General features: G+C 39.8%; 1 protein-coding gene across 1 annotated transcript in view; it reads right to left on the bottom strand.

Moving 5' to 3' along the window:
* The window catches only part of OXSR1 (oxidative stress responsive kinase 1), a 91,947-nt gene that overhangs the window by 44,894 nt on the left and 21,756 nt on the right, over window positions 1-25,297 (bottom strand). The window contains exons 3-4 of the mRNA XM_004033859.5: window positions 21,435-21,543; window positions 13,418-13,559 (exon numbers count right to left, since the gene is read on the bottom strand). Coding sequence (XP_004033907.2) covers window positions 13,418-13,559; window positions 21,435-21,543 — 251 coding nt within the window. The remainder of the gene's footprint in view (window positions 1-13,417; window positions 13,560-21,434; window positions 21,544-25,297) is intronic.

Genomic DNA, 25,297 nt, shown 5'->3' with positions numbered 1-25,297 from the left:
GGTTTTGTGGAATAGAAAGGGGGGAAAGGTGAGGAAAAGATTGAGAAATCGGATAGTTGCCGTGTCTGTGTAGAAAGAAGTAGACATGGGAGACTTTTCATTTTGTTTTGTACTAAGAAAAATTCTTCTGCCTTGGGATCCTGTTGATCTGTGACCTTACCCCCAACCCTGTGCTCTCTGAAACATGTGCTGTGTCCACTCAGGGTTAAATGGATTAAGGGCGGTGCAAGATGTGCTTTGTTAAACAGATGCTTGAAGGCAGCATGCTCGTTAAGAGTCATCACCACTCCCTAATCTCAAGTACCCAGGGACACAAACACTGCGGAAGGCCGCAGGGTCCTCTGCCTAGGAAAACCAGAGACCTTTGTTCACTTGTTTATCTGCTGACCTTCCCTCCACTATTGTCCTATGACCCTGCCAAATCCCCCTCTGCGAGAAACACCCAAGAATGATCAATTAAAAAAAAAAAGAGGCAGAGCAGTAGGTAAGAAGACCTGGGAGACAGAAGAGGGAAACTGGCCAAATGGCTAGGGGGCTCAGGTTTTCAAATCCACAGGTAATAGAAAACATGGCACTGGGCCAATATAAGGTTAGGAGCTAAAACTAAAACTCCCTAAATAAAACCAAGACCCTTGAAAGACTAGGCCACAATGAAAGATATGCTTACCAAAGGTTAGACACGATAGCTATATTAAAATAAGATCTTAATTATCTTTATAAAACATTTAAGACCTAATTGTCTTTACAACAAATAAGATCTATCTTTAAAACAAAAACATTTCTAGGAGTAAAAAGGTCATTTTATAGGAGTAAAAAGGTCACTTTATAGGAGTAAAAAAGTCATTTTATAGGAACAAAAGGAATAATTCACCAGGAAAATAACAATCCTGAACCTGTATGTACCTATAACATCTATCACAGTGTTCAAAGGAGTCATTAGGGTTATAGGGGTTCCTGGGACCGTGCCACAGAGAGCTGGACAGGTTCCAATGCAACCTGATACTTAGAGTCCCGCTCAAAGGATGCTGATCTGCAGGTTAGCTGATATGAAGGACCAGACAGAATGCCCAAGTGAGGTACATACTGTCTAATGCCCAACGAGTCCAAATAGTGCTAGGCCTCCTTTTTGGTGGTGTGGTGAGGGTAGCAGAGGGTCAAAGAGACAGCAGTTTTCCCTCAAGTGTCAAAGGGACTAAACATTGTGAATCTGCCCAAATAGCCCCATGAAAGTTTATTTGGCAAGCAGGCCTTTGAATTTTGTTGCATCTATCAACTACCCCTGCTGGCAGAGATGTAATAATAGTGCAAATCAGGGCCACTATCTTGTTAATAAGCAGGACATCAAGAGATCATCTATACAGGAAAAGCTTTGGACATCAGAAGGTAAAAGAATTTTAAGATTTAATCTTATCCAGTTCAATATGTAATGAGCTTGTCACTTCTGTCTTCACAACAGGAAAAAAGTCTGAAAATCAACAACTCTTCTTAGATCCATCAGAGACTGAGGTCACAGGGCAAACTCCTGCCTCCAAAAATGTAGACAGGAAGATAGAATTACAGTTTAATGGAGCAGATGCCCAGCAGCAGAAGACTATTGCTGGAGTCAGTACTGGGGTATAAAAACTTAAATTGTAGTTGACAAATGTCTGGAGGCTCAGTGTGGAACAGCTTGAGAGTTAAAAACCCCAAGCGGACCCAGTCTAAGGGAGACTCATACACTTGGATGAGCTGCATGAGCTTTACCTCCTACAGCCCCATGAGATTCTTGGGGTATAGACAGGAGAAAATTCCCCTAATTTTCCACAGGAGGAAGAAAAAAGTAACCAATTTGAAATATGCCCTAAGCATTCTATTCTCCTTAACAAAAACCTACCCTCAAGGGAAACTATTTTATCAGAGCTTAACCACCTTGGTTTTACCAGAACCTAACCCATCTACGGGAAGGGAAATACCCAGTCTCAGTCCCATCAAGCCTTCCTGTCTCACCTTGGGGGGGAACTGAGAAGCACTTGTGCAGTTGATAGCCCAGGAGCACAGGCTCACTAAAAAGACTGAGCTGGGTGAGGGAGACAAAAATATTGATAGAAGTCAGAGGAAAAAGAACACCTTACCTATAGAGGAACAAAGGTATGAATTAACATCCCACATCTCAGAAACCATGCAATCAAGCAGAGTGGAGTGAACTGTTTAAAGTGTCAAGAGGAAAAAAAAAACCAACCTAGAATCCTGTATCCAGCAAAATTATCCTTCAAAAGTAAAGAAGTACTTCTCTCAGACAAATAAAAACTGAGGGACTTTGCAGTGAGCAGACCTGCCTTGCAAGAAATGTTAAAAGAACTTCTTGGCCGGGGCACGGTGGCTCACGCCTGTAATCCCAGCACTTTGGGAGCCTGAGGCGGGTGGATCACGAGGTCAGGAGATTGAGACCATCCTGGCTAACGGGTGAAACCCCGTCTCTACCAAAAATACAAAAAATTAGCCAGGCGTAGTGGCGGGCGCCTGTAGTCCCAGCTACTCGGGAGGCTGACGCATGAAACCGGGAGGCAGAACTTACAGTGAGCCGAGATTGCACCACTGCACTCCAGCCTGGGCGACAGAGCGAGACTCCGTATAAAAAAAAAAAAAAAAAAAGTATAATTGATATCCTAAGAGAGGAAAGGAAATGGAATGATATGAAATGCTCAATTGAAACCAAAGAAGAGGCCGGACGTGGCAGCTCATGCCTGTAATCCCAGCACTTTGGAAGGCCGAGGCGGAAGGATTGCTTGAACCCAGGAGTTCGAGACCAGCCTAGGCAACATTAGAATTACCTGGGGGAACTTTTAAAAAGGTCCCAATGCCAAAGTGTAGGACCCTGTCTCTATAAAAATAAAAATAAAAAATAGCCAGGCATAGTAGTGAGCACCTGTGGGCCAGCTATTTGGGAGTCTGAGGCAGGAGAATTATTGAGCCCAAGAGGTCAAGGCTGCAGTGAGCCATGTTCATGCTGCTGCACTCCAGCCTGAGTGACAGAGTGAGCCCCTGTCAATCAATCAATCAATAACCAAATAAGGCTGAAAAAGAAAGACACAAAAAGATGTAATCTTAAAAATCAACTATTTAACCCTAATCCTTGAGCAAATAGGAAAGCAAAGACCCAGAAAAGTAACTAACAAAACAAAAAAAAATCAGACTACTAGAAATTGTAAAGCTGAGGTTTCAATGAGTAATCACAACATGGAGAAAAAAGCAAGGTACCATACCCCACCAAACATGCACATGCGCACACACACACACACACACTCTCTCTCTCTCACACGCTCCTTAACTGGGTTACTCTTAGAATAACAGCATTTTTTTATTTTTATTTTTTTTTTTTGAGATGGAGTCTTGCTCTGTCGCCCAGGCTGGAGTGCAGTGACGCAATCTCAGCTCACTGCAACCTCCGCCTCCCACGTTCAGGCCATTCTCCTGCCTTAGCCTCCCGAGTAGCTGGGACTACAGGTGCGTGCCACCACACCCGGCTAACTTTTTGTATTTTTAGTAGAGACAGGGTTTCACCATGTTAGCCAGGATGGTCTCGATCTCCTGACCTCATGATCCACCCGCCTCAACCTCCCAAAGTGCTGGGATTACAGGCGTGAGCCACTGCGCCCGGCCTAGAATATCAGCATTTTTTAAAACTCCATATATGAGAGGTAAAAATCAGTCATCTACAGAACCATTCCACTCTAGGAAAAAATGAGTATTTCTAGTTGCCTAAATTTTCTAACCTGCTTCAGTCTTACAAAGAAAAAGAAACTTCTTTTTATGAGGATGAATGAGAACAACTGACTCTAAGGAATAATGTACGAACTCTAAGGAATCTTGGAAACACCGAGGGTCCCCAGTTTATGATCGTTCAGTTTTGACTTAATGATATTTTCTACTTGCAATGGAGTTGTGTCCCAATAAACCCATCCTAAGTCGAGAAGCATCTGTACTCTTAAAACAGTAAGAATTTCCATCTAAAACTGTACCTAATCAATTGTTCCTATACCTGGTTAACATGTTAACAAATCGCTAAAAATGGGGTACGGCCAAAGAGGAAACATTTGTGAATATTTTTCCGGCACTGTTAAGTAGAAAAAATGTACTGAAAAACAGAAAATTCTAGTCCTCTGTATTGTATGTATGCATACCTTGATATTAGCAATTAACATAATTCAATTAATTACCTCAGTTCTGATTCCATGTTCATCAAATAATCTTCTGGGAAAAAAGTGCCACAGACTACTAATTGGCCCTCAATGTCTGGATGGAAGGAAGGAAGAAAGGAAGGAAGGAAGGAAGGAAGGAAGGAAGGAAGGAAGGAAGGGAGGGAGGGAGGGAGGGAGGGAGGGAGGGGAGGGGAGGGGAGGGGAGGGGAGGGGAGAGGGGGGAGGGAGGAAGGAGAGGGGTGGGGAGGGAAGGAGAAGAAAGCAAAGAAAGCAAGCAAGAAATTTTTACTGGGGACATGACCATCCCGAAGAAAGGCAACATTTCACAGCCTTCCATGCAGGCTAGATATAACCATGTGACTAAAGTTCTAGCCACTGTGATGCGAACAAAAGTGGTTTCTACAACTTCCTAGTTGTTCCCTTAACATAGGTGTTCTTGTCCCAGCACTACTGATATTTGGGCTGGGTAATTCTGTTGTAAGGGGCTTCCTGGACATGATAGGATAAATTTAGCAGCATCCCTGGCCTCCACCCATTACATGTCAGTAGCACATTCCACTCCCCAACTCCAGCCCCTGTTGTGACAACCAAAAATGGCTCCAGGTATTGCTAAATGTCCTGAGAACCACTGCTAATAGGAAATGGCATAACCTCTATTTCCCCTTTCCTTCCTTCCTTCTGCTGAAATGTGGATGTGGTGGAAATCAACTTGGGCCATGAAGCAAGAACTTAGAGCTGGTACAGCAATAAAATCAGAGCCTAAGTCCCTGACTCCATGGAGTCATCATACTGGACTGATGTCATTTATGCCCAGACTATTATGTGAAAGAAAAACAAAATTATCTTCTACAGCCCTGTAAATCAGAGGTTGGCAAACTACAGCCCACAAACTGAATCCAGTCCATTGCCTGTTTCTGTAAAAGATGCAACCATGCCTATTCAGCTACAGATTGTCTATAGCTGCTTTCATACAAGAAAAACAAAGTAGTGGTGACAGAGAACATCTCACCCACAAAGTCTAAAATATTTGCTATCTGGCCCTTTACAGAAAAGGTTTGTCAGCCTCTGGTGTGCAAAATAATGACAATGACCGTTCACTGATTCTTGTGTGCTAAATACTATTCTAAGTGCATTGCAAATATTACCTCATTTAATCTTCACAACTACTTTATGAGATAGATACTATCTCATCCCTATGTTATACATGAGAAAATAAGGCAAAAGAGAGATTAAATAACTTGCCAGAGGTCACCCAATTAGTGACAGAGCTGGGATCTGAATCTAGGCAGTCTGCTTCTAAAGCCTGCTAAGAAAGACTGTGCTAATTAATCAATGAAGCTGAGTATCCATCGACTTAATATCAGTTACATTTTTTTAGTCGCTAACTCAATAATAGAATTTTAGTCTGCCACTGAGATTAATTTTAAATATATTGTGTTGTCCTCCTTTACTTAGCATATCCATATACCTATTTTTTCAAGTCAAAGTTTTTACTTCAGAACACCGATGAAAGTATCTTCTTTTTCCTAAACCTTTACATATCTAGAGTTTCTATAGCGAATAGCAAAATTAACCCAAAACATACACTGAAGTATACATTTAGGGTCATTGTCTCTTTTTTTTTTTTTTTTAAGAATGCAATAAGTGGATTCATATCAATTTCAGGCACAAAGAAATTCAGTTTCTGCTTTATTTTGTATGAGTATAACATCTACTTTGCATAATGTATCAATTCTCACTTAACTAAGTGAGTAACATCCTTTTTAAAAGTGGCCTAAAATGCTGCCATTTCAAAAGCATTACCTTGACATAATGTCATTGTTAAAAATGTCCTGGGAATTCTCATTCAGAATTGCCCTCAAAGTTAGCTTATAAGCCACTGAAAAACTCTAGACCCATTGTAATAAGCTTGAGCAAATCCCCTAATAAAGCCTCTTTTTTTCACCAGCAAAGTAAGATTAATAATAGCAATATATTACCCATGCATGTGACAATATATAAAGTTTCTTGTTTCAAAATTAATTTTAAGAATACAAAATATAATAACTTTTTTTCTTTAGAGATTTACTTTAGGAATTTCTTTAGATAGAACAAAAATGTATTTATTTCTTATGATAATCTCAAGGCAACCAAATGCACATGAAGAGTGGGGTCTTCCAGCTACAGCTGAGTGAAGAAATAGATAAATCTTCCCCCTTAAAAAGCAATCTTAAAGCTGGACAAATATGACAAAACAACCATTTCAGTGCTCTGGAAATCAACCTGAGAAACATTTTATGCTTGAAAAACAGCTGCACTTCAGGTAAGAACACTGAGACTCTATGGTGTTCTGCTCTGGGACTAGCCCTATCACTTCCTGGCCCCAGCTCAGTCAGCATGGAGGTTCTAAGGCAGACAGACCACGATGACTGGCAGCTTCTCTGCCACAGTTAAAAGAGGCTCCTTTGATTGGACATGGTAGGCAACACCTACACCCAGTGACACTGTCAACTAAAGTGACATTCTGAAGGCGGACCAGCAGGAGAAGGTCATCAGTGGCTCTACTAGCCTGTTGTAGCAGTCTAGATAGAGACGAACATATTCTTGGCCAAAGGTACACAGTGGAGACAAAGAGGCCCCTGCTATTCACACACTCCTGGCCAACCCTGAGGATGTGCACATGAGCATAGGAGACAAAAGGGCCTAACCAAAAATGAAACCCAGGCAAACTGGAAAACAGAAACTGAACTTAGAAAATGTTCATTTCTAAACCCACAGAAAGATCCAACGGAAGATAGCCAAAGAGAACCCTCCACTGATCATCTTCCCCACAGAAACACCAAACTGAACAACTACCTACATGAAAAAGCACCTTCATAAGAACCAAAACTCAGTTGAGTGATCACAGTACCTGATTTCAACTTCCCATCACTGTTAGAGACACTAATGACACTAATGGTGATAGGAAAGACAGTCTTGAATTGTCAATGCCACCCCTTCCCCATCCCCCGGCAGTAGCTGCAGGGCACAGAGAGAAAATCTGTGCTTGCATTGGAACTCAGTGCTGCTCTGCCACAGCAGAATGCAACACCAGGCAGAACGCAGCCAGCACCCATGGAGGAAGCACTTAGACCAGCTCTAGCCAGGGGGAATTGCCCATCTCAGCAGTCACAACCTGAGTTCTGTCAAGCCGTGCCTCTGCAGGCTAAAGGGCTCTGGGGTCCTAAATAAATTTGCAAGGCAGTCAAGGCTACAAAGAATGCAATTCCTGGGCAAGTTCTGGTGCTGTACTGGACTTGGAGCCAGTGGACTTGCAGAGCACACAACCCAGTGAGACACCAATGGGGCAGCCAAGGGACTGCTTGTGCCACCCCTTCCCCCCACCCCAGGCAGCACAGCTTGCAGCTCTGGGAGAGATTCCTTTCTTCTGCTTGAAGAGAGGAGAGGGAAGAGTAGAGGACTTTGTTTTGCAACTTGAATATCAGCTCAGCCACAGTGGAACAGGGTACCAGGCGGAGTCTAGCTCCTAGATGACATTTCTAGACACACCCTGGGCCAGAAGGGAACTCATTGCCTTAAAGAAAAGAACCTAGTTCTGGTAGGATTCATCATCTGCTAACTAAGGAGCCTTTGGTCCCTGTATAATTGGCAGTGGCAGCCAAGCTGTACTTGCTGTGGACCTTAGGTGAGACTCAGAGACGTGCTGGCTTCAGGTGTGACCCAGCACATTCCAAGCTATGGTGGCTACAGGGAGGGACTCCTTCTGTTTGAGAAGAGGAAAAAGTAAAGGGGACTTTGTCTTGCAGTTTAGTTACCAGCTGGACCACAGTTGGGTAGAGCACCAAGCAGGCGCTTGGGGTCCCCAATTCCAGGCCTTGGCTCTTGGATGGCATTTCTGGATGTGCCCTGGGCCAGAGGACAGCCAGCTGCCCTGAAGGGAGAGTCCTAGGACTGGCAGCATTCACCCCAAGCTGACTGAAGAGCCCTTGGGCCCCAACTGAACACTGGGGGTAGCCAGGCAGTACCTGCCACGAGCTTGGGACAGTGGTGGCCATGGGGAGAGACTCCTCTACTTGTGGAAAGGGGGGGGAAGAGTGGGAAGGACTCTGTCTTGTGGTTTGGATGCCAGCTTAGCTGCAGTAGACTAGAGGACCAGGTAGATTCCTAAGGTTTCCGACTCCAGGCCCTGGCTCTCTGATGGCATCTCTGCACCCACCCAGGGTGGGGTAAAATGACTGCCATGAAAGGAGGAACACAGGCCTGGCTGGCTTTGCCATCGCTGATTGCAGAGCCCTAGGACCTTGAACAACACAGGCAATAGCTGGGTAGTGATTACCATGGGCCCTGGGGAAGACTCAGTGCTGTGATGTTTTCAAATCTGATCCAGGACAGTCCCAGTGGTGGTAGCCACAGGGGTGCTTGTGTCATCCCACCCCCAGCTCCAGACAGCTCCGCCCAGAGACAGAGAGACTCCATTTGCTCAGGAGAAAGTACGGAAAGAGAAAAAGAGTCTCTGCCTGGTAATCAGAGAATTCCCCAGGATCTTATCCAAGACCAACAAGGTGGTACCACTATGAGTCTATAAGAGTCCAAGACTAGTCTGGGCAACATAAGAAGACCCAATCTCTACAAAAAAATTTTTTAAAAATTAACCAGGTATAGGGTCCAGCCCTATGGGGCTTAGCGGGTGTTCTCCCTGTGTGCGGAGAAGAGAGACTGTAATAAATAAAGACACAAGACAAAGAGATAAAGAGAAAACAGCTGGGCCCGGGGGACCACTACCATCAAGACACGGAGACCAGTAGTGGCCCGGAACGGCTGGGCGCGCTGATATTTATTGCATACAAGACAAGGGGGGCAGGGTAAGGAGGGTGAATCTTCTAAGTGATAAGGTGAAGCAAGTCCCGTGATCATAGGACAGGGGGCCCTTCCCTTTTAGGTAGCCAAAGCAGAGAGAGACAGTAGCATACGTCAGCGTTTTCTTCTATGCACTTATAAGAAAGATCAAAGACTTCAAGACTTTCACTATTCCTTCTACCGCTATCTACTACGAACTTCAAAGAGGAACCAGGAGTACGGGAGGAACACGGAAGTGGACAAGGAGCCTGACCACTGAAGCACAGCACCACGGGGAGGGGTTTAGGCCTCCAGATGACTGTGGGCAGGCCTGGATAATATCCAGCCTTCCACAAGAAGCTGGTGGAAAAGAGTGTTCCCTGACTCCTCCAAGGAAAGGAGACTCCCTTTCGTGGTCTGCTAAGTAATGGGTGTCTTCCCAGACACTGACATTACCGCTTACCAAGGAGCCCTCAAGTGGCCCTTATGCGGGTGTGACAGAGGGCTCACCTCTTGCCTTCTAGGTCACTTCTCACAATGTCCCTTCAGCACCTGACCCTATACCTGCTGGTTATTCCTAGGTTATATTAGTAATGCAACAAAGAGTAATATTAAAAGCTAATGATTAATAATGTTTATAATAATGATTGATAATTGTCCATGATCATCTCTATATCTAATTTGTATTATGACTATTCTTATTCTATTTTCTTTATTATACTGAAACAGTTTGTGCCTTCAGTCTCTTGCCTCGGCACCTAGGTAATCTTTCGCCCACAACCAGGCATGGTGGCACATGCCTGTAGTCCCAGCTACTGGAGAGGCTTGGGCAGGAGGACTGCTTGAGCTCAGGAGTTTGAGCTGCAAGTGAGCTACAATCATGCCACTACACTCCAGTCTGGGTGACAGAGAATCTGTCTCTAAAAAGAAAAAAAAAGTCATTTCCCTTCAAACTCATGCCATCCAGCTTTAATATTATACTTTCTCTCTCTCTTTGTTGTTCATTAAGTCTTGCTTTCCAAGTCATCTTGCCTTATCCCAAGAAACTTTAACAATCACAGAGACAATCCCTGCCTGAGTTCACTGATGCCATCTCTAAAGACCCCGTCCTCCACTCTACCTGGGTCATCTACTTCCTCAGTTTTTTATCTTATTATCACCAAAACTGACCCAATTATGAAATTACTAATTCAGACACCCACTCTCCTATCTTTCGAGATAACTATTCAACTACTCTGCTATGACTACTCTAACTTCAAAGATCACTAATCCACTGACCTGTCTTGATTTTCCATCAGCCTCATCCAGTTTTCAAGATTTTAATCATGCTCTAATAACCTGACTCCCTCTTGTCCCTTTGTTCTACAAGTTGCCTGTTTGGAGCCCAAGTCCCAAACTGCACATCTTTAGCAAAACTAAAAGACAAAAATGGAGAAAGAGTAATTTTTTTTCTTTTCGACACAGAGTTTTGCTCTGTTGCCCAGGCTGGAGTGTAATGGCATGATCACAGCTCACTGCAGCCTCAACCTCTGGGGCTCAATTGATCCTCCTGCCTCAGCCTCCTGAGTAGCTGAGACCACAGGCATGCACCACCATATCTGGATTTTTTTTTTTTTGAGACAGTCTCGCTCTGTCGCCCAAGCTGGAGTGCAGTGGCGCAATCTCGGCTCACTACAAGCTCCGCCTCCCAGGTTCACACCATTCTCCTGCCTCAGCCTCCTGAGTAGCTAGGACTATAGGCACCCACCACCACACCCAGCTAATTTTTTGTATTTTTAGTAGAGAGAGGGTTTCACCGTGTTAGCCAGGATGGTCTCAATCTTCTGACCTCATGATCCACCCGCCTCAGCCTCCCAAAGTGCTGGGATTACAGGCGTGAGCCACCATGCCCGGCCCGTATCTGGATCATTTTTAAAAATTTTTTTGTAGAGACAAGGTCTCACTATGTTGCCCAGGCTGGTATTAAACTCCTGGGCTCAAGCAATCCGCCCACCTCTCAAAGTGCTGGGATTATAGGCGTGAGCCACCATGCCAAGCCAAAAGAGTAATTTTTAATATATAAAAAGCTCAGGATAAAAAAAGGCAGGAAGATACCAGCAGAAAAATAGGCAAAAGTTGAGCTGGGCTCAGCAGCACATGCCTGTAATCCCTGCTACTTGTGAGACTGAGGTGGGAGGAATGCTTGAGCCCAGGAGCTCAAGACCAGCCTGGGCGACACAGCACAACCCCATTTCAAAATAAAAGAAAAATAGGCAAAAATCACAAGCAGATGCATCACAACAGGAAATACCAATGGCTTCATATAAATCTGTGTCCAACCTCACTAATAATCCAAGATGTCAAAATTGATACTATTCTTCATGTATCGAAACATGTAAATTAAAAACTTTAATAGGCAAGGCTAGCATGGGACCAATGAATCTATCATTCTTATGTACTGCTAATAGATGCGTAAATCACTACATTTCTGAAAAGCAATTTGGCAATATCTTTTAAGATTCTTCAAAATGTGTTTTATGGAAAGCTAGATTTTTTAAAATTATAAAAATCACAGAGAAAAGTGTTCATCACAATGTTAAAAGCAATATAAACATAAAATATTTGGAGAATGGTTCCATGTATCACATAACAACATGTCACACTACACACTCAGAATCTGAACTCAGGAACAAAATAGATTTAAATAAAATTGTCTCCATTCCAAATCCAGGGACTAGTTGTGGTCCCAAACCAAATGGTGTAGGTTTACGCTTCCCTGTTCCTCCCCTTTAAATGTATCTAAAATTCCCAGAAATAATCCAACAGACAATCATAAAAGAACTCTGAAAGGAGAAAAGAGGAAAGCAGAGTGGCTAGGGGCCTCAGAACTTGAAGGACAACATGGCATTATGTTTCCTGAGTTTTTCAACATCATAGGAAAGGTTTAAAAACAAGTTTCCTGAGCTTTCCTTTAATCTGCTATAACTCAGACTGGGCATTACAGAGCCCTGAAACCCAGAACAACTGACAGACATATATCAAAAAGAGCCCCAGGCCTGCTCTCTCTCTGCCTAAAGGAGCAGAAAAGGGGCAGCCCAGCAGAAATCTAATAGGTGGTCCCATCCCTGACTCCATACTTGGAGTTGCAGGAGAGCCCACCATGCCTAACGAGCAGTGCCAATAAAGAGCAGACAGGGGGACTTCATCCCCTCCCCCATATGCAGTACAGCCGGTAGGCCCACATCACCCACACCAGCAGCACCAGTCGGCACAGCTGGCATCTCTTAGCCCTCCACCCAGCAGCAAAGGACTATGCAGGTCCAGTTTCCCCACTCCCCACCCAGGAGCAAAGAGTGGCCCAAGGGAAGAGCCTTCCATCCCCACAGGCAATATCAACAGGGACTGAATGGAAGCCCCACTGGCACCAGGTGGGAGTCCACATGATGGGACTAGGAGAGTGCTCACAGACCCGTGAGTCCTGAGTCCAGCATCTACCATGTATTCTCCACTTGGCAGCAACCGGCCCAAGGAAATCCACTCCACTCCCATAGATGGCATGATCAAGGATTGAATGGGAGTCCCCACAGTGCCAGGAGAAAAAAAATCAGACTAGAAAAGCACTGCAAGGGCTCTAAAAATCAAATTATCATTGGAACCATAGCTCATAATAGTACGCCAGGACCTATACACAAAACCTAAACAGGGCACTTAACTACTAAGACAGATTATTTAGATAGGATCATGAAATATTAAAATGCTCTTATTTATTAAAAAAGAAAAAAAGGGCTGGGCACAGTGGCTTATGCCTGTAATCCCAGCACTTTAGAAGGCCATGGCAGGAAGATCACTTTGAGGCCAGGAGTTCAAGAACAGCCTGGGCAACATAGCAAGACCCCATCTTTATGAAAATTAAAAATTAGCCTGAGGAGGCTGAGGTGGGAGGATCACTTGAGCCCAGGAGTTCGAGGTTGCAGTGAGTTATGATCATGCTGCTCCAGCCTGGGTGACTAAAAGAGACCCTGTTTCAAAAATAAAAAGAAAAAAAGGCTATAATTTAAAAAATGTTATTTTATAAAAAGCTTTTAATAATTTAGGGAAATACTGAAAATATAATGTAAAATTTAAAAAGCAACAGACAAAATTACATATACAGTATTGTTTTAGATATTTTTTAACCATATAAAAGAAAATGGAAAGCGATATTCCAAAATGTTATCAAGTAGTTGCCTCTTGGTACGAAATTATGAATTTTTCCTGTTTTTATATTGTCTGGTTTTACTCAAGTACTTGTTTAATGTTTACTAGCTGTATAATTAAGACTCTAACCACAGTGTACTAAAACTAGTTATACAAAGAGCTATGATAACACTCAGAGATGATTCTGTAAAAGAGTGGGAATGGCCTTAATGAGATGATGTAACACAAGAGTATTGTCTTTTACATACCTGTGGATCTGTCCATTTTTATGCAGATATTCCAGCCCTTCCAGTACTTCTCGGAGTATCGTAGCAATGGTAGATTCATCTAGGACTCCACTTTTGTGTTCCCCTTTTGCCACAATGTGCTTAATAATATCCAGAACAGAACCTGAAAACAGAAGACATAATTTTCTAAAAATCTCTAAATCATTCAATATAATTCAGATCCATTTTAGAATCAAAACACATGTGAACCTTCTCATAAACTTAACTGTGCAGAAATGAAAAAAAACAGCAAATATGAGGAAATACAGAAGTTTAAAATTAATAACTTATTTTCAATTCCAATCTAAAACAAAAAGTAGCTGGCTGATATTCAAATAGTATGTTATGCCAGCATCTCCTCTGGATGTCTAGTGAGGTAGTAGAGGATATTTAACTGCCCCTAAATAATCCCTAGGTAAACCAGGCTCGTCAGTACTATTATAATATACCACAAACCAATGTAGGCTTTTAACATCAGATTAGAATATGCACTGCTGTATGACTAAAGATATAAAAATACAATTGAAATGCCAATCAAATCAGGAGCGAAATACTTGGAGGGTAAGGATCACATACATACACAAACTAACTTAGGACTAAAATTATTTTTCAGGTTAATAAATTATAGAAATAAAAGAGCTAAGGCAAAGACAAATACAAAAAGAATAAAAATAACAGTTCTTTTTAAGTAACAGTCCAGCTGTATTATCAATCCTAAACTTCCCAGGATAAGAAACAATGCTCCTACTAAAGGCTGAAGGCAGAGGAGGAAAAGACACCTATATAGTAATTAAAAGCACAGTGCTGACTACCAAAACTGAAGATTATAATCAGTAAAAAGTTTGGTGGAAATTTGTAAGATTTCTGGCCACATAATGGCCCATAACAATCACAGAACCCAAACAAAACAATACTAGCAACTGTGCCAAGAAGTCAAGAACATTACATAGACTGCAAAGAAAAGATTCAATACCCATTTCTTTGTACAAGACCTCAATGATCAAGACTAAAATCAAAACAACTGCTTACACAGTTCTCTTAAAAACTTGCCCTCCTGGGTGCTTTTACTTCACACGCTTTAACAAGAAAAAATATACTTCCAAATACATAGAAAGAAGACGGAATTCTCAAAAACATGAAGGACTGAACGCAAGTTTATTTTAGCTCCTACTTAAAATCCACTAACTTGGTAAACTTGATTAAAAAGGCATAAACCCATAATTTAAAAAGAGAACAGGAAAGATAACAGAAGAGAGATGGCAACAATATTCTGGAAGATAGCAGAAAAAGAAAAAGTAACTAAGCACAGTGGAGAAATCTGAACTTCAGTGCTTGCAGAGGAGCTATGCCATTTAGGACAAAGTGATCCCTACCCAGAGCTCCAGAAAGGCTCAGAACTACACACACCAAGTACCATACTTCCCCACACCAAGTGAGGAAGAAGTGAAGGAAAGGGTTGAAAACAGAAAAACTGGTTGAAAGTTCAGATAAGACAGAGTAAGATTCTCAGATTCCTCTTCCTCCCTGGAGGCTTGCCTACTAACTCTTCACCTCCAATAAGAGATAGGCAGTTTATTCTCTGAAGAGTGAACCAAAGAGACTCACTCTCCAGATAGCTTCCAGACAGATTTTCCTAACACATTATTACACTGGTTCTTTCCCCTCTCCATTGCTGGAATTCATAAGCTTGTGATCCAGAAGGGGAGAGACCTAAGGAAGAAGTTTGTTCTGCTTAATCAACCACACATTAATCCCCAAAGCAAAGTGATTATACCAAGGGGCCACATGTTTCACTGTTCAGGAAATCCAGGCCACATAAGTACTGCTTAGTAAGAAAACAATTATATTAACACTGATCATAAATACTGTTTACAATGTAATACCTAAAATTATCGTAAACACTTTTATAACATAATACCTAAAATAGGGAATGCAAAGGAAAACCAATTCCTACTGGAAATGAAAAATTAACACAACTTATTCACTTAACAATTAAGCCCTATTACATTACATGTGAGATCTAAGACTGGGTGCCACCAAATATGGCAAGATATACATGACATGATTGCTAACTTTAAGGGAACTTCTAGTCTGGTAGATGAAACAAATGCAGCATCAAATATCTTGGGGCACATAAAAAGTGACTAAGTCTACAAAGAGTTTGAAGCAGGAACTCCTTTTCAAACTTTTAGATTTGTATTGATTTCACATCATCCAATGATCAATGGGAAGATTAAAGCAATGCACATCTCTAGTCTATGTCCAGAACAGACATTTTGAACAAAGTTTATAGAAGAAACCCTTCTTCTTTGGCATAACAATTTATCTTCAGTTTCAAACTCCTCCCAACAAGATAATTCTTATGGGTGGAGGAATCGTCACTAAGACCTTCATCCTTCACTGAGAGATACTGGTCCTGTAAGCTCCCCTGCTTCTTATCCATTTGGTTTTCTAAGCCTCTTGTAGCCTCTAACTCGATGACGGTGTTTATAATCCTCCATCCTCAAATATCAAAATTATAAAGAATGCAGGTCAGCTAAGAGAAAGGTGAAGAGAAAATATGCTAAGCAAAAGGAAGAAGTAGATTATCACTGAATAACCCAATTAATACCTAAAGTAGGAATAATGAGGGAAAGTTATAACCGCATATGTAGTATTTTGTCCTCACGCACAACTTGTAAGAAATAGTATATAGGGATAATCTGTTCTCAAACCTTAATGTGTGAAGGAATTACTTGGCAAGCTAGTAAAAATGCATATTCCCAGGCCCTATAAGACAGTCATTCAAGAGAACTGAGGTAGGGCCCAAGAAGCTGGATTTTAAAAGGCATTTAACAACTTATTTTGATGAAAGCTGTCCATTAAAATCCAAACATTTTTCAGAATAAAAGTAAATAAATCAAATAATGGGAAACAGGGTATTTGGTACAAATTTTGTAACAAAGCAAAAAGTTTAAATGTAGATCATCTATTCCCAAAAAATAATCCCCTGTCAGGCTTCATAGCCTGTGGCATGGAACATTTAAAAAGCAATGCAAAACTTTAATTGTACCATAAAATCATTACAGAATATCAAAATAATATTGACAAAGCAGTGAAGCAGCTGCTGGCTTCAGACACTTGTTAAGTCTGAAAATTATAACTTAATCAAAGTAATGACCCCATCAACAAGTTAATTTCCTCACCTTACTAGTATGAAAAGATACTCTTTAAATATAAAATCAATTCATTCAACTTAGTTACTGGTATCTCTACTAGGAAGTTTTAATAAATCTTTAGCTACTACAGTTATTGCTTATGTCTTCCTAAGCCTCAGAAGGTTTCAAAGAGGCCAAAATTTGCTTGGTCTGAGTATTCCATTTTAGACCAAAAGATGTTACAGAAATTTTAAAACCCTGCATTGTTGCTTGAACATCCAAAGCTGGTCAATGTTAGTATCAGACATTTTACCTGGATCCTCCTTTAGATCAAGGAAGTCCCCATGCATTTTATCTCTTAGAAAAAGACAAAGTTGAGGGCATCCTTAAACAACCATCTAAGACAGTGAATTTACATTACATTTCTACATTTCTACACTTACTCCCTTTAAGTACTACAGGTACCTTTTTTTTCCTCTCAGTTTTCTTAATTACTTTGATTTCTAAAAAGCTTACGTTTGCAGTTTGGTGCTAATAAACTGGAAATAGCTATTTATACCAAAAGTGCTTCTAACTTCTAAAGCTTAACTTCCTGTAGTAATAAATCCCAGCATTCAACATGACAGTTTTAATTAGCAAAGATAGGAATATTACAGTTATAATGAAGCATCATTAAATGATTATAATATTGACACAATTAAACTTATTTTAACCAGGATGTACACCTGGTTGGTGGCGTAAGAGTGACACTCACCATTCATTTTATGATTTAATTAGCTTATTAAATTCTACATCAGTACAACGTTCCTAAATCAAAACTATGCTTTTGTTTTCAATATTCTGACTAAAAAGGTGATATGAAAGAAGGTACCCTATACATATTTCTGTTAACTCTGGTTATTTATATTTTTTAATTTTGGGAGTCTTTGCTTATCAGTAAGCCTCTACCAATAGTCCTCTTCTCTCATTCTCTCTGCTCCAGCTGTGAATCTGTCAGTTCTCAAGACATACACACTCCATCCTGTCTCCATCCCCGTTTCCACAGTATTCTCTCTAGCTGGATCACATCTCCCATCTTTCCCCAGTACTAACTCCAGCCTCCATTTCACCTGGCTAATTATTATTCTTTTTAATTTTTAATTTTTTTTTAGAGACAGAGTCTCACTCTGTCACCCAGGCTAGACTGTAGTGGCAAGATCATGGCTTGCCGTAACCTTAAACTCCTGGCCTCAAGCTATCCTCCAGCCTCCCAAGTAGCCAGGGCTACATGTACAAGCTTAGCTAATTGTTTTATTTTTGGTAGAGACAGGGTCTTGCCATGTTGCCCAGGCTGGGCTGTTGAACTCCTGGCCTAAAGCAATCCTTCCGCCTCAGCCTCCCAAAGCACTGGGACAGCAGGCATGAGCCACCTCACCCAGCCAACTATTACTTATTCTTTAGATCTCAGTTGGACTTCACCTCCAGAGGCAAGTTTTAGTTAATCTCACTCCAACTGTTCTCCCTCAATAAGGTTAAGTTCTCCTGGAATTTGTTCCCATAGCCCACAAGAGCAAGGATCTGATAGCTTTATTCACCAATGTACTGGAGATCAATAAGTATTTGATGAATGGCATTTTAATTAAGCTATAATCCTGACACATCTTCCTCCTGTTTAAAAAAAAAAAATTTAAGCTGTGCTTAGTTCTAACTTTTGTTTTCTAAATGTTGCCTAATGTTTCATCTCAGTTTAAATGTTTATTCATTTTATAACAACAAAAGATTTCATTTTCCTAAAAAATGCAAAATTTTTAATATTTAAAAGGTTTAGATGTAATGATCATGTTGACTCATAAAAATATAAGCACTTATAAAAAGAGTTATGACTAACTGGAACATATTTGAAAATTATCCTCCAGGAAATCTGCTGAGTGCTAGGCTAGAAAAATTGGGTAATGTCCCAGAAAACTTAAGACCAAGAGGGACAAAGAGCTACATTTAAAAGACATCCCATCCATCTCCATCTACATGTCCTGCCCCTTCTATGATCAAGACATATACTCACTGAGAGAGGAACAGGAATTCTTAAAAAAAAAAAAAAAAAAAAAGTCGTTCTGCTTAGGAGTAGCAGAAAGCATAGGCTGGCATACAGGTATGGACGAGAGAATTAAGCAGACAATTTATTCCCATTCATCAGAGGACTTTTTTGCAAAACATTAAAAATGTTGTATTACATATTCTTGTAAATTACAAATAAAGAAAATTATGCTATAGGTGATCAATAACGAAAGATACAGTATTACCTAATACTCCCATATCTCTCCATACTGAAAGAACCATGCTTGACCACCATCTTGAAAGGTGGTTGGTGTTAGCAAGGCTTCCAACCATCATATGAACAGGGCCTTTAACAAAGCAATCCAGTTTCTCCAGTGTGTCACTAATGGGATTGAAACAAAAAGGTGATTCTGGCTACACTGAAAAGCATCAAATAGCAAGGGCTTATTACTATTAATGACTAAAATTTCTTGTGCACCTATTAAATGTCAGCACAGTGGTGGATGATTTACATGTGTCATCTCATTTACTCCTCATCAATACCCTGAAATGCAGAAAGGTATCCCCACATTTAACAGACAAGTAAAGAGTTTCAAAGAGCTGAAAGAGTTTTCCCAATAACATACAATTGCTAAGTAGAAAAACTGAAATTTAATTCTAAAGCCTTATGTTGTTTATAGTCTCTCTGGGGAAGTATGGTGTTCAGTGAGATACAGCAATAAAATTGCAAACTAAGCAAATATGGATTATCCTTTCTGTAACTCTACATTCTAAGATGAAAAATCATACTCCCCCACAAAATACACATGCAAGCAAAAACCAGCACAGTGATAGGAAGGCCAGTGTGGCTCCATCACTAACTAGTCCTACAAGTCTTGCCATGTGATTCAAATCCATGCCTTGGCAAAATGACTAATTTACCAAATGGCATGAGCTTTTGGGTAACCAAAACAAAATGTTCGATCTATACATGCCAAGGTTTCACAGTTTGCAATCAGCAATATTTATATTTTATTCTAAGAATAAAGTAGAAATACTTGTATATATACTGCAAGATAAAGCACTTAAGTAATTATGTTAATATTGGGTACCAAGATTTTCTGTGTAAAGGAAAAGAGATTCAAGCTTAAAAAGTCCATGACATTAAACTTGTATTGGAAACTTGTATTGATGTCAAATTATAATTTTATTTTTAATATATTTCCAAGCTCTGGAAGCAATGAAGTAGTAATGAGCACTCCAAGCATCCAAGTTATGCTTTCTAAGTACCATTCCCGAGCAAAAAATACCAAAGCTCATTAGAGTATTGGCTGATTCAGGGTCTGGGAAAATGAATACAAATATAACCCTTGGGAATCTTGAATTATAAAGTTAAGGATGTAATGAAAGACTGATGGGTTCACGTCAAGAGGACACAAGAGTAACTTTAAAAGGGCTCCCCCTGACAAATTTTGGACAACCTGCATATCAAAAAGAATAGAGTATAACTGATGGAAAGACACTGAATACGTAAAAATCCTTGGGTCTATAATAATACTTGAAAAAGTGAAGGCCCTACCCAACTGGAAAAAGGAAAATTTTTAAACCCTCTCAGTTGCTACCACTGGAGATGATTACTAAACCAACATTTTACACTAAAACTTGATCCTTAAAAAAGACTCAATTATTTATCTTGCCTTTTCAGTAGGAACTAGAGTACAGATTAATCAGTGTCCCAGTTGATAAGGAAAAGTTCTTCATAGAAGGATGTCAGTTTATAAATATAAAAGAAATGATGCCGTAAGAAAAATCACCGTTTTACAACCCCTGATGAAATAACTGACTCAAACAAGGATTCAAACAACGAATGTGAAAATCATTAAGATAAAAGACTTATGGAGAACTAGATACTCACAAAGTATCATCTCACAGATTGCTTGCTAGCTACAAAGGGGGAAATGTTACCTTTTCCATGGAGAGGCCTGGCTGTCCTAATCTTAAGCAAACAAAACTAACATCACTATTAAAGATTCAACCAGATAGCAAATATTTCCTGATGTAATGCAATATGAAATACACAGCATCACCAAGAAGTATCCTCCTGCAAAATATTTAACCTGAATTTAATCAAGCCTTTAGATCTAATTTTCAATATACAAGAAATAGAGGACTACAGATCAAGTTAAATACCACCAAGAAGAAATACTTAGATAAATCCAGAATATGGCATATTCTACAAGATAACTGGACTAGACTCTTCAGTAAGTTTACATCATGGAAGGGAGGAAGCAAGAAGGAAGCATCCTAAATTAAGAGAGATTTAGACCAGGCACAATGGCTCACACCTGTAATCCCAGCACTTTGGGAGGCCAAGGTGGAAGGATCGCTTGAAGACAGGAGTTAAGACATGAACCTGGGCAACATAGTGAGACCCCATCTCCAAAAAAAAAAAATTATATTAAATTAAATGATAAAAGTAACTGAGCATGGTGGTACATGCCTATAGTCTCAGCTACTTGGGAGGCTGAGATGGGAGGATCACTTGAACCCAGGAGTTTTGAGGCTGCAGTGAGCTATGATTGCACCACTGCACTCCAGCCTGGGTGACAGAGCCAGACAGTCTCTAAAAAAAATTAAGAGAGATTTAAGCAGCATGACAACAAAATGAATCAAATGCAATGTGTGAAAACTGTCTTGGCTCATAGATTAGCATCTTCAGCAAATACTATATTTTCAGTATCTCCTCAAATGCAAATGTCCATGAAAACGAAATCAGGATAGAAAAGAAGGAAACTTTTATTAACTTTTCAAACCATGGTACTTATAGCATTTCCTTGTACTCTACTCACCTCCACTTAGCAGCTTCATGACAAGCCACAGCTCATCTTTTACCACAAAAGATGTGTAGTAAGATACAATATTAGGATGATGGCATTGACTCATGGCTTGAATTTCTTTCTACAAAGAAGAGAAAACATAATAATTCATTATATGCAAGCCTAAAACAAATGTTGTGAGTTAGCAAATCCAGATTTTGAAATCTCAAGACTCTGTCACACCTTTCTGGGATCTCCATGGCTCTGATTTCTTCAAGAAGGGTTAAACCAATAAAACCACTTTGTCTCCCTCAGTCCATTCTGACTCAACTTCCTCCACTCATTACACTAGTAATCTTTCAAACTAGAAGCACACTATTTAACACACCCTGGCACAACACTCCAGGAGGCCTCCTTTGGGACATATATTTTTGCTTCAAGGTGCCCTTGAAGAACCATCTTGGGAAATCTGGTTTTATAGCTATAAAAGACATTAACTAATAAACAGGGTTTTTTTTATAGTTTGTGTAGGAATTTTTTTTCTTTGCAAAATATTACTTCATTCCATTTTTGTGAAATAATTCTCACACTAAAGAGAAACAAACTGAAACAGGACAACGTAAAAAACTAAATCCAGAGTAGAAATCTGAGCCAAAAATCTAAGCTTACTCTATCTCAGCTTATGATTTTAAACTAGATTTGGTATGACAAAATGCCTTATAAAGCCATGTGTGATCAGGGCCCTGTTTACCTGCTTCTTTTAACTCTGGACATTTAACCCTATTGTGCCTCAGCCTCAAATACACTTCCCCTATCATCTCTGCTTAGCTAACTCCAATTCTTCCTTCTGATCTCAGTCTAGACAAAATTTCCTCCCAGCTTCCCAGGTTTAGTTAGATGCTCCTTCTCTTAGCTTCCAAGCATCCTGTATGTCTCCTCCCATCATGGTACATAAAATATTGGATAGTACATTGTGTGCTTATCTGTCTGTCTCTCCCTTCTAGGCTGAGAGCTCCATGAAGGCAAGTACTCAAAAGTAGATTCTCAATCACTGTGGAACTTATCTGACTACACTATAATTACCTATTTCTTTTGACATCCCCCACAAAACTGTAAGCTCAGTGAGAACTAAAACTGTTCTTAGCACATATTATTGTGCCTGGCACAGAGTACACCTTCAATAAATATTTGTTGAATGAATGAAACACTACAGCACTTTATATGGCTTTCCACCTATTAATGTACCTGCCCTATGCCCTTGGGATTTGTTCAATAAGATCAACTGTGTGAAAGTCGTCCATAATCCCTGACTGATAAGGAGTACTCAATAAATGCTAACTTTCAATTTCTCATCATCTTTACTTGAATGCAACTTCCTTTATGGCAAGGATCTTGCCATACATATCTTGCAACCCCAAAGTCACCAGCACGGTCTTCTGTACTAAAAGCTAAGTAAATATGAAAGAAAAGGAAGAAAGAACTAAAGTAAGCACCTTGCTACTAACACAGTTACACAGAATTTCAAGGATAAGGTAAGTACATACAAGAGGAAACAGATAAGAGAGCATATAGGTACCAAATGAGTAGTAAAGATGTTAATGTTGCAAGATGATTCTGCTGAGAAACAGCATAAAGGAAAAAAAGATAAATGTTATAAGAATCTATAGGAAAGAACAATTAAGGTAGGCAAGTGTGATCAAAAAAAGCCTTTACAGAATAGGTGGGAACCATGTTTAATTCTATAGGATGGGGAGAAATAACAGTACAAGATGATAGGTACATATGATTTTCATAAATGATGACATACCTAAGACATCCAATGAGTAAATCTGTCTAGCATAAGAAATTCATGTTTTCAACACATATTAACAATACTAAGCACCTACTATAATCCCTACTACGTGCCAGGTATAGTGCTAGGTACTCGATCACCATGGGGAGTCCTCATGAAACTTACAGTTTGGTAAAGAAGTTAGACAAATACTACTTTACAATACAGAATAATAAACAGCTTGACAGGGGAAGTACTAGACACTACATGATTTCATTGGAGAGGCACATTAAAAAATAGGAGTCATAACATGGAAGGCTTGGAAGTTTCCTGCATTAACACTGCAACAGGAAAGGTAAGTAGGTTTTTAAGATTGTTGATTGTTTAATTACCTGGGACTAGATCATAAAGGACTTTGAAAGTATATTTAAAAATCAGGCTTCATCCTAACAGCAACGGAAAGATATCAAAGGTTTAACTATATTATACATTTTCATAAATCACCCTTGGATACCACATAGAAAATCAATGAAGAAGACAAGACTGGAGACAAAGCTTCTGTTTAAGCTGTTGCCACCATGTGAGTGAGAGATGATGGAGAAATGATAAACAGCTAATTTATCAGTTCTGATTACTGTACTACGGTTATATTAATATTAGGGCAAGTTGGGTGGATAGCATAAGGAAACTCTGTACTACTTTTGTAATTGTTCTGTAAGTTTTAAGCTATTTCAAAATAAAAGGTTAAAAAAGTTAGTGGCAGTATGAATGAAAAGGGAAGAGTCAAGAGATAATAATAGAGAGGTACAAACAATAGGATTTGGTGACTAACTGATAGGGAAGGTGAAGGAAAGAAAAATCACATGAGAGAGTGACAATGCAAAGAGTTAGGGTCAAATTGTGGAAGGTCTTAAATGTTAAGCTAAGGGTTTTGAGCTTTAATCTGAAAAGGGGAGTACTACAAAGGGTTTTCTAGCAAAAGACTATCAAAAAAACACAAAATTCAAAGATGAAAAGGGGCTTAAATATTCTTTTTCTTGCCTTCTATTCCTTTAAAGGGGGAAGGGGGAATCTTCTCGTACCTTAACTACCAGTAGAGTTATCCTTTCCTCCTTTCAAAGAGAAAAATAAATATATAAATGATTCACAAGAGTGGTATATGAATACTGACTTAAATTACCCAGCAGCTTCCTCAACCACCTATAAAGTGAATTCCTGGGCCAGGTACAGTGGCTCACACCTATAATCCCAGCACTTTGGGAGGCCAAGGTAGGAGGATCCCTTAAGCCCAGGAGTTTGAGACCAGCCTGGGCAACAGAGTGAGACTCCGCCTCTATTTAAAAAATAAATTAATAAAATAAATAAATAAAGTGAATTCCACCCCTTCTAATGAAACTGCTTTCTTGAAAATCTTTTATTCTCTGCTAGAGCCAGATTTTTTGTTTGAACTATTTAGTTCTCCACCTCAAGCTTTCTGAAGCCTTTTTTTTCTAATGGTAACTTTTTATTCCTTCGTGAAACTCACTCACCATCATTTCTACCATTACTTTCTGGTTTTCTAATTCCCTAAATGTAGTCAGTTTTCCTCCATTTCACACACCCAAATAATGTTAATTTATTCATTCATTCATATAGGATAAACAAAATAAAGTCTCTGCCTTAACTGAGTGCTCATTCTACTACTAATGTATTTTCCATCCAGGAAATCTGTGTTTTCCTTTCCATTACCACCATCACTGCCTGAATTTAGAGTCTCGATATCTCTGTATAGCACAGTGTACCTCAAACTATGTGTTGTAATCTATGTGGGTCATGAAATAAATTTAGTGGATTGTATTTTAAAAAGATGAATAAATAGGATAGAAAATGAGAGTATATTCTATATAATATGAAAATGTTTCAGTTATAATATTTATGAATATATATCTTTAAATACCAGGTAATGATGGAATGTATCTCTCTTAGTGAGGGTCTTATTTTCAAAGTTTTATAAAGTTGTTGGTTTGTTGGTCTAGACTACAGCAAAGCCTACCAACTAGTCTCTTTGCCACTGATGTCTTACTCCTTTGCAATTCACTTTGCCAAATATTACAGAACTAATCTACTAGGATGGCTATGACAAAAA

This window comes from Gorilla gorilla, chromosome 2, assembly GCF_029281585.2.
Source record: "Gorilla gorilla gorilla isolate KB3781 chromosome 2, NHGRI_mGorGor1-v2.1_pri, whole genome shotgun sequence".
Classification (NCBI taxonomy): domain Eukaryota; kingdom Metazoa; phylum Chordata; class Mammalia; order Primates; family Hominidae; genus Gorilla; species Gorilla gorilla.
The sequence above is the reverse complement of the archived record's forward strand: the minus strand, read 5'-3'. Positions and strand labels throughout refer to the sequence as shown.